Here is a 14498-nt window from a genome sequence, read left to right as displayed (position 1 = left end):
TTCAGTTGCTAGTTTAACTGCTAGCTGAAGATAGAGCCATTTGAAATGATTTCTTAACGTCCATTCCTGTGGAACTCTTACTTTTAACTTTAACAACTAAGCCACTGATTCCTCAATGATATGCTCTAAAAGTCAAATACTTATTATATTTTAAAACATAACTAATGGTGTATAAGTTAAACAACATATTACGACTTTGTTGCAAGTATCCAAAACTTGTTTAAAATTATAGGAAATCAATATGATTTGGGAGAAGTATGCAAGGGACAAAGGGTCGGGCTAAAGAAATCACTGCATTTCTTCAAAGGTTTAATTGATATAATAATAAACTGTAACTTCAACCTACATATTTATGGTCTCAACAAAAACTGTTTTGTTTTTTGTTTTTTTTTTATGGATTTTCTTGATTGTTTGTTTACAAAAATACAAAATAAATAAATAAAAAGACAGCTTTTTTTCTGTTTCAGTTGAAGAAAGCTCAATCGTTCTCTTTGGCTGTATGGAAGTAAAGGTACGAGTCCAGTTGTGACAGCTGATCAGAAGAGTGTCACAGTGAAAGTGGCCATGCATCCCTTCGGCTGTGAGGCGGAGACGTCCCTTCAGGACCTGTTTGAGTACTTCAAGAGGTGCCTGCAGCATGGAGAGTGGGAGCTGGCTAATGCCTGCGTGCCACAGCTGGTTAACTCGACGGGAGGACTTTCAGAAAACCTCCAAGACATAATCAAAGCTATTGTCTGCCATCCGTACAGTTTAAAGTGAGTCACTCAGGTGCACATTCTCAAGACATGTCAAGGTTTTTCATTGTGAGCTTAATGCCGTGTTGTTATTAGATCCCAAAAATCCCAAAACTTCACCCTCATATTTGTGTGTTATTTGTGCTGTGGATTTAATGTGTGTTTATTGTTGCAGATGGCAGACTGTGGGCAGTCCACACAAACTGGCTTGGTTTTGGCTTCAGGTTTTGGAGAAATGGACAGAAGAGCAGGTAACAGTCACTTGCATCCCTCTCTGTTGTTCTTATGTGACTTACTGTATGCTGTTATTTGAGACCATCTGTTTTTGTCTTTGTTGGAACCAGAGAGACAGTCTTTAAAATTGCACTCTCTCCTCTCACAAGACAACGTTGTATTGTGAAATGAGGCAGAAGGGTGTCTGAAGCAAGATCCCAGTGTGACACGATGCCTCTGCTCTTGTTTACTTTCCACCTCAGGTTCCTCCCAACATCAGAAGAGAGCTGGAGTTCCTGCTGCTCCTGGAAGAGCTGAGCTCAGAGGGCATAGCAGAGACTGTTCTTAAGGTTTTTATTATTATTTTATCATTTTACAACTGTCTACTGTTGATAATGAAGTAGTAAAAACTAGACAAGAAAGCATTTTACCTTTTAATTAGACTGCTCCATCTACCTACATGTACATTTCATTCATGCTGGTTTGAAAGCTGTCAGTGGAAACTTGATTCAGTCCAAATCTGGTGGTGTAAAAAAACCTATAGGATGATATGTTAGCATATATATGATTTTTAGCATTAGTTCAAAAGCTAAACTACTAATAACTACAAAAACTAATGTGTGACAATGATCCCTATGTAATGAACCCCGCATCATTACACTCCAAGACCTCTTGCATTTGTTAGTCATTATTCATAACATGCGGTCGATTTGCAATCTAGTGTTCTCTGTTCGTTACCATAATTAAACTTTCTGCTCTGTTCCTGTAACAGTAGGCAACCATGAGTTACCTGTCAGTGTATAACTTCATGTTTACTCCTTTAAAATCACTGTCAACAGCACCAGAACTAAAATACAGTAATACGTCTTTCTTTTTTCCCCAATCCTTGTTCTGGACAGAATGAACTGAAGCACAGCTTTGAAAGCACCCCAAGTGTTCTAAGAGTAACTTGATTTGTTGTGTTTTCCATGTTGTGACTATACACTGAGATAAATGATCTCTCTACAGGAGTTGCAGCATGCCTTCTTGGACACACAGTCTGAACAAAAGTCCCCAGAGAGTCCAAGGACAACAGATGCTGCTGTTGAGTCTTGCTTGAGAACTTTATTGGAGAAAAAGAAGCCCAGACTCGCCCAGACTTTAGCACATTTCTTACAGGTAGAGACAAAAATATATGTCATGCAGTACAAAAAATGGAAGATAGAAACAAAGTCTCTTTTATGTACTTTTGAGCATTTATATAACCGATGACTATGAATGTCAGAAAAATACATACACATAATATACCTTATGTACCCTGTTCTGGATCTTTTGAATACAAAATGATCATTTGAAATGCTTTGAACGTATTGGGGGAATATATATTTATATTCTCTGATTCTCCGTTCACTGTGGAGACATGTGAGACGCACAAAGTTTTCTTTGAGGATGAAATGTTCCTTTAACATCATATATTTGCAGATCTTGTAAGCTCAGCTATCACATTTTTATAGTGAAGTTAAAATCAAGCAAATAGTTGGCTGTTTGTATAGATTTTGCTCATTTTACAACACCAGCCTTTATTGTCACTATACACATGTACAATGAGATTTGAGAGCTGACTCCAAAAAGCAGTGCGACAATAAATAAAATACATAAAAATATACAATATAAACATAAACATACACATACTTAGGCAAGTAAATGTAAAGAAAAAAAAATTATATAATGTTAAACAAAGGCAAGAAAGGGAGGTAAGGTGCACAGTCTTCAATTCAATTTGCCTCCTACAGGACCAGTCATGCACAGAGGACCAAACTCTGCAGCACACATTCATCCAACACCTGATGAAAGAACTGGGAAAACCGGAGAGAAGGCCGGAGAAGGTGGAGGAGTGGGTGGAGGAGATATACGCTGTGTTGTCTGTGATGCCGTGGAGCTCTCACAGAGGCGGCGGGCAGCTGGAGGCGCTGTGTGAGGCGCTGTGGGCAGCAAGAGACGGGCCCCTGAGAGAGGAGAGGATCCTGAGCTCGCTGCTCCGCCCTCGCTGTGACGCCCTCGTCTCTGTTTACTGTTCCACCGCTTTGAGACTTCAGAGGGATCATCTGCTGAGGAGCGCGCCTGATACACAAGGTGTGTTTGTGTGTACAGATCTGTTTTAGACAGTCTGCTTATTCTGGTTGTGGTGTCACTGAAAGCTTTCTCTTCCTTTGAATCTTGAATTCATCAGCAAATGTTGAGGATTTATTGTCAATAATTATCTTGGGATCATCCAGATTCGCCCTATTCTTAAACTATATTACTGATTTCAGTATGAGTTTGTGATTCAACCCTTTAAGCAACCTTCATGTAAAATCATTGACCAGACTGCTTCATAAAACAGACGTGTGTTCCTTTACATCAGTTCCCCCTTTTAAGCTGTTTTAGTTGTTAGGTTGTCTTTTTTATTTTATAATACCGATGAAATATATTAATATAACCTGAGGTTTGGCCTTCTCTTTCCTCCTTTAATCACACTTCTGCTTATGTGGTTGCAAACACTGAGCAGTATTTAGTCTTATGAGAACTTGACGTGTGACAGCTTTTCTTGCTTCTCTGCAGTTTTGCAACATCTGCATTTTTCTTTCATTTTCGTAACATCTGTTCACCAGATTTAGAGTTTGTATTTGCTTATGTATTTTACTAATAGTAGTGATTGGTCGGTGGTTTATGAAATAATCAGTAATAATGGCAAAACATCCAATCACAAGACCTATTACTGTTTTTTTTTTATTTGCAATTTCCCCCCCCAAACAAGTTCACTATTTCAATTTAAATTGTGCAAAAAAATGATACTTCCCAAGTTCTGCTTCCCATAGAAATGTTCTGGATGTTTTTCAGAAATTAACTTTTGCAACCCTTTGCCACCCGAGACAGAAACCAATCTGTTGTGTGACTATCAAAAAAGCAGATTAGTCACTGAGAGGAGAAAGCAGGGGCTCTGTCTGACACGCTGAGTCCAAGGATGCAACATGAAGTCATTACTGCAGTTTGAGGGATTTATTTTACCCTTTCAGTAAAAAAAACAACATACAGATATGCAGATGGATTTGTAGGACTACATGGACTAGACTATGACCACACCCACTACCCCAGGTGACAAGTGAGAAAACATATCACTGCCTCTCTACAATCTTATACAAGGAAAAAGTTTTAAAAAAATGGACGCAGGTTCACATGTTCAACAATGGTTTTCCCCTAAATGCCTCCCATATCTGATTAACAATCTCTAAGAGGAAAACAATGAAAATGTTTTTGTTGAAATACTTTTGCATTCCCCTTTCAACACTTTATTTTCCACTGTATACTAATGTTGCTTTTAAATAATTATATGGCCTATAATAAATCATCATTCTCACCAGCTGGTTTTACTGTTTTCACACATCTTTGTCTTTAGTGGATCTTCCTGAAGCGGAGAAGCTGGCCCTCAGTTTATGTTGCCATCAGGATCGTCCATCAATTTGGAAGACCATTTATTTTGAGTGCCTTAGTAGTGGAAAACATTTTCTCGAGCAGGTCTTGGTAAGTAAACCGCTGGAATAATACTTATACTGGTTTTGTAACCAGATATCATGCGGTAATAGAGTGTACACAGACTTCTTTCAGTAGTATCGTGACTCTGTATTTTTCTTAATTAGCATCCTCATCGAAGTAAAGTTTGTAAGCAACCACATGTGATGAAATTCAATAAAGTAATAAGATTGCTTCCTTCCTGTAGATTACTGCACTCGACCTTATTAAACACGAGGAGTTTTCCCAGCTGAAAGACTTGCTCAAGCTGGAGTTTCAGCCCTTGTCTCGGCTGCTGTTGCTCCTGGGATGGACTCAGTGTCGCAGCCTGAGCTCGGCTCAAACGCTGCTCAGCATCCTTCACAGAGAGCAGGTCAGAGCTGGAATCATTCAGCTGTACACACATCTACATATACCTCCACATCTACTGTCATTATAACGTGCTAATCCAGTCTTTACTTTCTTTTTTAGGCACCAGCTAATGACTCTGTTCTGCAAGAGTTTTCAAACCTTTTGTTCTCTCAGCTGGGAATACTTGAATGGTGTAAAAATAACAACCCGTAAGAATTCTTTTTTACTTTTTGATGTTTGATTTGCTAGAAAAAATCCATCTCAATCTTTATTTAATTTAATACTTAACTTCTTTTGTGGTTGTTTCTGTGCAGAGGGATTTCCATGGAGGCATTGCTGGCTCAGCTTCACACTCTGGACAACCACTCTGCCCTCTACATCCTGCACTCCCTGACGCCTTTGGCTCAGTTTGAGGAGCGCAAAATACTGGATCTGCTGCAGCAACTGCCAAATTCACCAGGAACAGGTCAGCATCTTCACCATCCTGTCCCACCCTTATTTGTCTAATGGAGTCTGAAATTAAATTGGGGTTTAACTACTTAAGGACTAATGTTTTGTTTATTTTTCCCTGCAGAAGACGCCGAAGTCGTCAGTAGTCTCAGCTCTGGTGTGCAGAGAAACATGGTTTTGTTCCAGGGGTTCTGTGCCATGAAGTATGCCATCTACGCTCTCTGTGTAAATGCACATAAATATTCAAATTGCACCGAGTGTGAGTCCATGCAGCTACAGCAGCATCAGCTCTCTGAAGCAGAAATGGACCAAAACCAAACCTCAACTTCCTCAGAAGGTACAAAGTTTGTCTTTCTTTTCCTGCGGTGAAATTTTAGTTTGATAACCGATAGAAAGCTTCCTGTCTGCTCATTTTAGCTGATTATTATCTTGCTTGCAAAACAAGTAGATATTGATGCCATTTTCTCACATAACTTCTTCAATGTGCTTTAATCCTTCAACAAAAATCCAAGATTGTTTAAAACTGGTTTTCTTTGTTCTGGGGCTGGGCGATATGGACCAAAAGTAATAACCCGACATATTTATGCTGAATATCGATATACGATATATATCCTGATATTTTTATCACAAAGTGAGAGCAAATGTTCAGTCAAAGTCAAACATGACATGTCACAAGCAGTTTTATTGAAATCATTTATTTAAGTGAACATAAATACTGTATAACAACAGGAGTATCTTTTTAAAAAAGGACAAAGCCCCATAAAGTGCACATTAAAAAAAAAATATCTTAAATAAAAATAGCCTATGAAATAAAATAGGCCAATCTTTTTCTGAAATAAATATATTCATATGAGAAAAGAATAACGAACATTACAAAACAACTAAATATGACAAACCCTAGTAAGGGCAGCATTTATATATAGAGAATTATTTTTTTCTTTAACTATATCGATATATACGATATGGTCTAATTCCATATCACATTCAAAAATATATCAATATATTTTCTATATAGGTATGTCGCCCAGCCCTACTTTGTTCATTGACCTCCTCTTTTCAGAACTGACCCTGACCTTGTTCTTTTGACCCTGACCTCGTTCTTTTTTTTATTTCCAGGTTGCCATTTTCTGTTCCAGCACTACCTGTCAGAGTGTCAGCTTTATCTGGAGGCCGTGCCTGCCATGTTCCGCCTGGAGCTCCTGGAGAACATCTTCTCCCTCCTCTTCCTCTCCACCACTGACTTCGCCCAGCAGATCCAAAAAGACTCGATTCAGAATATGGGGAATGCCACTCAGTCAGAGTGTTCATCGAATGCAAGAAACACAAATGAAGAATCTGGAACCAAAGGAAAAAGAGATGAGACTGAGCAAGAGAACCAGAAGCTGCCTCCGGGTTCACCAACAGCAAGCCACCGCAGTCACCTGGAGCTGGGGCACTTTATCCAGGGCTGCAGGGGGTTTCTGGCTGACGCGACGGCCATGGCGGGTTTTCTGAAGCTGCTGAAAGAAGGGTTGGATGGCATGAAGGTGGAGGGCCTTCAGGAGGGACAGGAGGCGGGAACAGCCGAGGCGGCGGAGAACCTCGGCTGCTCACTGACGGCTGAGACATTCGGGGCTCGTCTGCAGAGGTTGTCCAAACGCACTGCAGAGGCTCAGTGGAGGCTGCAGATCATCACCAGCAACCAGGGCAGTGGAAGTGGTGAGATGGACAAGACTCTGCTTTAGCTTTTGATTTTTTTGATTTCCCTTTTCTGCATGCAAGACATAACAAAGGAAAGTCAACTACAGCCAAAACTCACAAACATTTGACTGGTGGTGGTTCATCTGTGTGTCACTTTTTTATATTCGCATTAAGGGTGCATGACTTTGGCGTTATTCTTTAAATCTTGATGGTAAATTCACTTGCAGGTTCAGAGAGTCCTCTCCCGATGTCAGCGGTCAGCTGTGCTGTCACGCCTCTGGGACGCAGCAAGAGCTCGAGCCTGAGGAGAAGGAAGAGACCAGGGAGACACGCAATAGAGAGACAAACCTCAGTGGAGAAACACAATGGGGAAGTTAGCACGAGCACATCAGGTAAAGCTTAAAAAGCTTTTCTTTTTATTTGATTTTGGTCTGTTCAGAACACATTGAATCAGATTGAATTTTATTTTTTGATGACATTTGGTTTGCTTTTGTCTTTCTTGAGAAAATATTTAGGTTAAAGAAGAGTGTTTTTTTAGTGGCAGTGAATTCACTTGTTAAATGAAGTCTGTGATTCATCCCAGTTCCCTTGCTTTTGTCCTTCTGGGGGAAAAAGTTTTTTTTGAAGATTTATATTATATTTGTAGATTTTTGAGTTTGAGTTATGAGTTTCTTTGTCCTTTATCAGATGGTGGAGGAGGGGCAGGTTGTGTGGAGTTGGAGGTTTGCCCATGTGGAGGTCCCCACAACTGGCTGGTCCCCGCCATGTTGTCCCCTCCAGAGTCTCTACTCATGTCCTGCATCCGCAAGGGGAACTTCATGGAGGCACATCAGGTCTGTGTGACATGCTGGAAAAAGTGAATTTTTTAACCAGGTTAAAAGTTAATGTTCCTCATTTTGATACTTATGAATGGATGTTACTAATACTTATAAAACTAAAGAATAGTTTTACATACTACCAATACCATTAGTACTACAACTAATAATATTATGATAAACCTTTATTTAACATGGTAGAGACTACTTCGCTGAGTCCTGTGTATTTCTCTGCAGGTGTCTCAGGTGTTCAATTTGGAGGCGTCCACCTGTTGTGGTGAGCTGGTGTTCATGGAGCGCTACAAAGAAGTCCTGGTGGAGCTGGGAAAGGTGGAGCAGAAGATGGAGAGCCAGTCTATGTCTTCATCCTCGTCCTCCTCAGAGGGTTTGGGAACAGCAGCTGTGTCCGGCCCCGGGCGGAGTCGGCTGGGCAGCAGCGGGCGATCAACCCTGCAGGCCATCGGAAGTGCTGCTGCTGCAGGTTTGAAATCTTTTTTAATGTTGCTCCTACTTCAAGGAATAAACATGCATTAATAAAATCACATGTTTAAATATAGGTTAATTCACTTTGTTGCATAGAGTCAGTGCAATCTCAGCTAAAATATTTTGCAGGTCTTATTATCTCTGTCAGGCATAAGCATCATGTGTGTATCTATCTGTCTGTCTGCTGCTAATCTCTGTATGATCAAGGACTTCTCATTGTAGGTTAGTACTTAGCCTCAGTAAAATTGTTTCCTTGGTAATCTATGTTTAGGCAGGTGAAGATAACTGTCCAGTTTACAGTATTGACATCTGCAGGTATTTTTGCAAAGAATCTGTAATTAATATCAAGAATTTACATATCAGTGTGTTTGTTATCTTCTTTGTTATCGTTGTCAGGATATACTGAGTGAGATTCAACTTAGTATTGGAGGGCAGAGTAGTACACACCTGCCAGAGGTCTGAGTGCACTTTTCTAGTTTAATCTCTGACTGAAGAATTTCTTTGAACAATGTCCAGAGAACAGATGTAAAGCTGCTGAATGCAGCTGTGGCACAGTATTGAGATCCATCGAAGGAACTCTCCGTGGAAAAATGTCGACCTCTTCTTCTTTGTATTTTTCCATTTGTTGTTGTTGAACTCTGGATCAAAATGATGAGGTTACAGTAAGAAGCCATTGAGTTCTGCTGGAAAAAAGTACACTAAAATACACTATTAAGCGAAAAAATACACTTTTTTTTGATACCCAGTTGTCAGAACACATCTGTCACATCTGGCAGTATATAACTGAAGATCTGACTTGGGTTCATGTTTCCCTGCAGGTGTGGCTTTCTACTCCATCTCAGACATAGCAGACCGTCTCCTCAGCACCCCGGCTCAACCGATGCCCTCGCTGGAGGAAGGCTATTGGCTGAGCTGCTGCACTTCAGACCCGTCTGGCCTCCTTTACACACTGCTGGAGGAGCTCAGCCCAGCAGCCATGGCTGCCTTTGACCTGGCCTGCTGCCACTGTCAGCTCTGGAAGACGTCCCGACAGTTGCTGGACACCGCAGAGCGCAGACTGAACAGCAGCCTGGAGGCTCGAGGTATTTTTTTCTTCTTGGAATTTTTTTTAGCAGTTTTGATGATGTATTGTAGATGGTGCAGAATATAGAAGAGATTTATTCTAACATAGAGGGCGAAACAAGACCAACACCAATGTCATGTGTTTTTTAGCTGCTTTAGTAATATTTATTTTAATTTTTATTCCCTGTCTGCCTCCACAGGAGTAAGAGTTGACTCTAAGGTGCCCCATTCAGAGGGGATCTGTGGCTTTCCCATGGTGTTACAGCAGATCAACAAGATCCTGAATCATTCTAACACTAAGAGCTCTGTCAAAACAGGTAAATAAAAAGACTCTTTCATTAGGGGACTATGAACATGTGTATTTACATTGTTATTAAAGGGATAGGGTTAATTTTCTGTGAAGGGACTGTGTGAGATACTTATCTAGTGTATAACATACAGTAGATGGCAGTCAGCATGCCACCAGTTTGTAGAAGCATGCAGGAAAAAAAGCCAAAAAAATATCAGTTTACGTGCACACTATGTTTGGAATTTGGCACTTTCCAAAGAGGAACTGAAGCGTTATCTATTCTCTCTGCAAAGCCACCAGACTGCATTGACAAAATCAGTTATTTTACCTTGTGGAACATGGGAGTTTCTGGTCTCCTGCTGTCTCGATCATCTCGATCGGTTAGTTGTTGCTGTTATTGTGAGACTTTGGTGTTTTAAAGGGTTATTTCGGATACACCAAAGTCACGCAATAACACTAACAAACTAACCAAGTGAGCCAGCAGTACACCAGCACCTTGAGCTCAACTGATGTGCAAGATAAAATGTAAAAAGTACTTAGCTTATCTTCTGTGTCAGTACTCCTCCCTTCTTCTCCAAACTGGGGGCGTGCCGACCGCCATCTACTGTAGTTAATATATTGACTATGGATAAGTATCTCATACAACCCCACTTCAAAAAATCTAAAATCACCCCTTAACATGCTATTTGACTACTCTAATAATAGAAAGAGCCAATTACAAAATGACCTGCAGATGCAAAATCATTTTCCTGACCAGAGAGTTCACATGAAACATGAAGCAAATATACACATATATAATGTGTTACTGATCCACTCTTGTTCATAGAAGCTGTTGGGGAAGACCAAGTGTCCGCCAGCCCATTTGGTTGCTGCATCCAGGAAGTTCTCCTGTGTTGCCACCCAATACTAAACGAAGATGGCATTGCTGCTCGGCTCAGTCGAGCTCAGCGTTTGGAGACCACACTGCAAATCCTGAGCACTGCTACAGACGGCACAGGTCAGCACAGTACCAGAGAATTTTCACATGCAAAAAAGTTTACATATAATTTGTTTTGGTATTCAAATTTTGACCTGCAGTGAACCTAATCATGTCAATCAAGTGATCTTCTTACACTTGCACGTCTTGGAGTTCTGTTGCATGTTTACCAGGAAAATGTGAGGATTGTCTGGCATGTCTTGTGTAATGTGAGATACTGTTTGGATAACTTCAAAATATGTTGCAGGATTGTAGAGTTGTACCACCTATAGTGTTTCTATTGTTCTGTGGCTAACTGTCAATGTTCTGTATGTTTTGATATCACCTTTTTTTATCAGAGGGCAGTGTTGGCAGCGCTCTGCTGACTCAGTTAGTTGAACAGGCCAGTCTGAAGCAGTCAGAGCTGGATGCTCACCCCGTGCGCTCCAGCATGAAGCAGCTTCTTCGTTCTCTGGATCAGCTTTGCCCCTTCGAGCCAGACGGAGACCTTGCCAGACCAGATTATGTGCGCAGTTTCCTCGACTACGTAAACACACTAGCATCTGTGTTAGTGCGCAGCCTCGGTTCAGAAGGTAAAATAATATGTCATTAAGAAGAGATGATGTGCTCTCTCTGTTTCTTTTGGAAGGAGTTGCAGATCTAAAAACAGAAGTGTCTGTTTTTAGATCCTTCTGCCTCATACATTGGGCAATGGAAACAGCTCTTTAAAAGTTTAAGTAGTTAAAGTGCAAAGTGCTGTTTTTATAGACTTCGTCATCTCGGTCATAACAGTCACTTTCCCCCACCTACATTATCCCTTGGTAATACGCTCACTTTTTCTTACCAAACTACAGAATGCTATTCTATCTTAATAGTGTTTATGTCTTTGTTATACTCTTCTTCTACCTTGTTTTTTTCTCATTTGCCTCTCTTGTTGTTTGTTTCAGATCAGAGCAGTGAAGTGAAGCTTGGGAATCCACTGCTGGTTTTGCTTCAATCTCCATTTCAGCTTCTCTCCCACCTTCTGTTTGACAGACAGGTGTCTCCTGACAGGTACTCAGTGTGAAGTATACATAAACCTGTAGTTTATGATATTTGATTGCTCACCTTTTGGCATAGTGATCGGCAGCTATATATGGCAAAATAATTTGTTATTGTTTTTTTAATCTCCAGTTTTCTTTTGTAGCTGGGTTAGATGACTAAGGCAACTTCTTTTGTTATGTCTAGTTTGCAACCTCCAGTTCTTCTACTGTTTACTGGCGTTTTACAGCCATGAGTAATCTGTAGACTAGACTAAATTAACCTACGCTGTAGCCTAGTATAGTTTATTTGTTCCAAACTGCATCGTGTTTTTTTCTTTTTTGTGGGACATTGAAGGGAAACGCGGCTTATAACTGTCAAGGAAATTATTCTTTTGTGTTCATCTAACTTGTTCAGTCTATGGTATTTTACTCTGCAAATTGCTTAAACCAACAAGAATAAGGTGCAACAAGGTAGACGGTGCCACACAGTAGAGGCTTTGTTATATTTGAAGGCAGCAAAATGGGGAAAGTTAAATCAAATCAAATAAAATCAAAATTACTTTATTTATCCCCGAGGGGAAATTCAGTTAGTCTGGTAGAATCTCTTGAAGAATGAGACAGTCTGATGTCTGTAGGAGCGAAGGATCTTTTGTATCTCTCCGTCCTGCAACGGAGAGAGAGGAGCTGTCCACTGCTTTAATTTTAAGGTTTCAGCTTTAATATTCCCTTTGGTTTGAAGCTGTAACATCCATTAATGTGGGTGTGAAAGAGGAGATCAACAACAAATATGAAATGACAAGTTAGAAAACTGGATGGTATGAAGGCAGCAGCTCACTTTTTTTTTTTTTTTAAATATTTTTTATTGCATTTTCCAACATAGACAAAAACAACAAACAACACACTGTGGCCACAGAAAACAAATATCCAATTGCAATACAATGACAATGCTCTGTCCCATTACGATTGACAGTGATGTAGCAAATACACATCTGGAAAGAAGTGAAGAGTCGTTGAAAAATAAACAAAAAACTTTTTTTTTTTCAAAAATCTCAATTTCCATTTCGAGAGAAAATGCTAAATTTTTTTTGATATTTAAAAATAATAATTATAAGTAATTTAATGTCCTGCCTTATCACCCAAAAACATCAGTTAGCCAATTTCCCTCATTGCCATCTATCATCCCTTTTAATACAATAGTTGTGAGTCTTTTACCAGCATATTTAAAGAAAGGTGCCCAGATCTTTAAAAAGTCATCCAGCAGCTCACTTTTTTTTCTTCTATTGTGTTTTATCTGCAGAGTGCTGTCGTTGCTGCAGCAGGAAGGTCTGCGTCTGAGCGTCCAGCAGGTGATTGTCCAGCGATGCTGTGAGACTCTGCCTGTGTGGATCTCCTGCCCAGGTCATGACACCAATCAGGCCAAGAAAGATGACGGAGTCTTTGGTGTTGCCAGTTTGTCCGTCCTGCTCCAACAGCATGCTCAGGAGCACATGCCGACTCTGGGGATCACCGAGTCTGAGTCTGATGAGAGCTCTGAGTCTGAGTCCTCAGCGGATGACCAGACTCCTACAGCCACCAACCTCTCCACCTCGCCACCATCTAGTTCATCCTCCTCGCCTTCTTCCTCAAGCTCTTTTCTCCTCACCCCATCCGCGCTGTCTTTCCTAAAGTCTCGCTCCCCTTTACTGGCCACACTGGCGTGTCTGAGTGTCTGCAAAGGAGAAACTGCTCGGACGCAATCCTCTGGATGGTCCGGCTACTTCCGTAGCAGCCGTAAAGAGGCTGCACTGGATGGAGAGCAGATATCTCGTGAAGCAGATAACCTCCTGAAGGAGTTCCCTATCCTCCGGGCTTACCTTCACACCATGGCTGAACCCCTGCTGGGCACCCTGCTGAGTGAGGGGGAGGACGGTTCTGCTGGACTCGGGGCGGTTGTTTGTGGGAAACCTCTCGTCAGTCTCCTGCTGTCTGGGCCTCAAGAAGAAGTTTCCCAAGCTGTGGCTGCCGAGGCCTTTCAGAAGGCTCTTTCCTCCAGAGACCTGGGCCGAGCACTCAGTCTGCTGGAGCTGTATGGGCAAGGCTGCAGCCAGGAGGGGGCGCTGAGGGACCGCCTGCTGGCCTGTGCTGCCTTGGAAGGTGAGAAATGATGGTAACGTGGTTAAGAATAATAATAGCAAACATAAATACATACATGAAAAAGAAGAAGCACTGGTATATATTCATCCACAGATAACTACATAAAAATAACTAAATAACTAACTAAATCAATAATTAAAAAAACAAATAAAAAAAAAACAACAACAACTAACATCTCTCCACTATAAAAACCCCTTCAGGGCCCTTTTAGAAAGTGTAAATATTTACCCCATTTTGCTTCATATAGATCCAGTCTACCCAGTTGTTTACATGACATTATTTCGAATGCTGCGACTCGTGACATCTCAACAGCCCATTCTCTCAGAGAGGGCACACCCTCCGTCGCAAATTAACTTTTATTTATTTATTTATGGACAGTTTATAGTTTATACAGTTTAACAGTTTATATTACAAAATATACATCAATGCCGGGGTAATTATACGTCCATAGATTTTTCAGAGGTGAAGTGTAAATGCATTTTACCAACAGGCAGCACATAGAAGCTTATTGGATTACTTTGGTGACGGGGGTGAAGCATTTTAATACCAGATTCCCCTTAATAACTACTTTTTGTAGAAAATTTCATGTTCTTGTATCAGATTCTTTTTATTAAACCAAAGAAAAAATGATACGTTCAGTATATTTTCAATTGTCATTTGCACATAAACATGAAGGATTTATAAAATGATGTACTTGTACATTCACGATTACAAAGCAAATTAAATAAAAGATAGATTCAAAACTATCAAAGGGAATGAATGAATTAAGTAAGTAAGATTGAA

At 40.5% G+C, this 14498-nt stretch overlaps 1 protein-coding gene across 1 annotated transcript in view; it reads left to right on the top strand.

The window, feature by feature from the left end:
• Window positions 1–477: 477 nt before the first annotated feature.
• zfyve26 (zinc finger, FYVE domain containing 26) overlaps window positions 478–14498 on the top strand; it is a 34331-nt gene continuing 20310 nt past the window's right edge. Inside the window, exons 1-20 of the mRNA XM_059353299.1 lie at window positions 478–755; window positions 910–985; window positions 1211–1297; window positions 1956–2105; window positions 2720–3059; window positions 4363–4487; window positions 4684–4848; window positions 4947–5035; window positions 5141–5292; window positions 5401–5613; window positions 6393–6974; window positions 7184–7348; window positions 7644–7789; window positions 8009–8252; window positions 9073–9336; window positions 9517–9633; window positions 10432–10602; window positions 10920–11153; window positions 11508–11613; window positions 12880–13715. Coding sequence (XP_059209282.1) covers window positions 565–755; window positions 910–985; window positions 1211–1297; window positions 1956–2105; window positions 2720–3059; window positions 4363–4487; window positions 4684–4848; window positions 4947–5035; window positions 5141–5292; window positions 5401–5613; window positions 6393–6974; window positions 7184–7348; window positions 7644–7789; window positions 8009–8252; window positions 9073–9336; window positions 9517–9633; window positions 10432–10602; window positions 10920–11153; window positions 11508–11613; window positions 12880–13715 — 4453 coding nt within the window. The 5' untranslated portion in view covers window positions 478–564. The remainder of the gene's footprint in view (window positions 756–909; window positions 986–1210; window positions 1298–1955; window positions 2106–2719; window positions 3060–4362; window positions 4488–4683; window positions 4849–4946; window positions 5036–5140; window positions 5293–5400; window positions 5614–6392; window positions 6975–7183; window positions 7349–7643; window positions 7790–8008; window positions 8253–9072; window positions 9337–9516; window positions 9634–10431; window positions 10603–10919; window positions 11154–11507; window positions 11614–12879; window positions 13716–14498) is intronic.

Source organism: Centropristis striata, chromosome 16 (genome assembly GCF_030273125.1).
Source record: "Centropristis striata isolate RG_2023a ecotype Rhode Island chromosome 16, C.striata_1.0, whole genome shotgun sequence".
Lineage (NCBI taxonomy): Eukaryota > Metazoa > Chordata > Actinopteri > Perciformes > Serranidae > Centropristis > Centropristis striata.
Note: the sequence above shows the minus strand (reverse complement) of the source record. Positions and strands in the feature narration are given on the sequence as shown.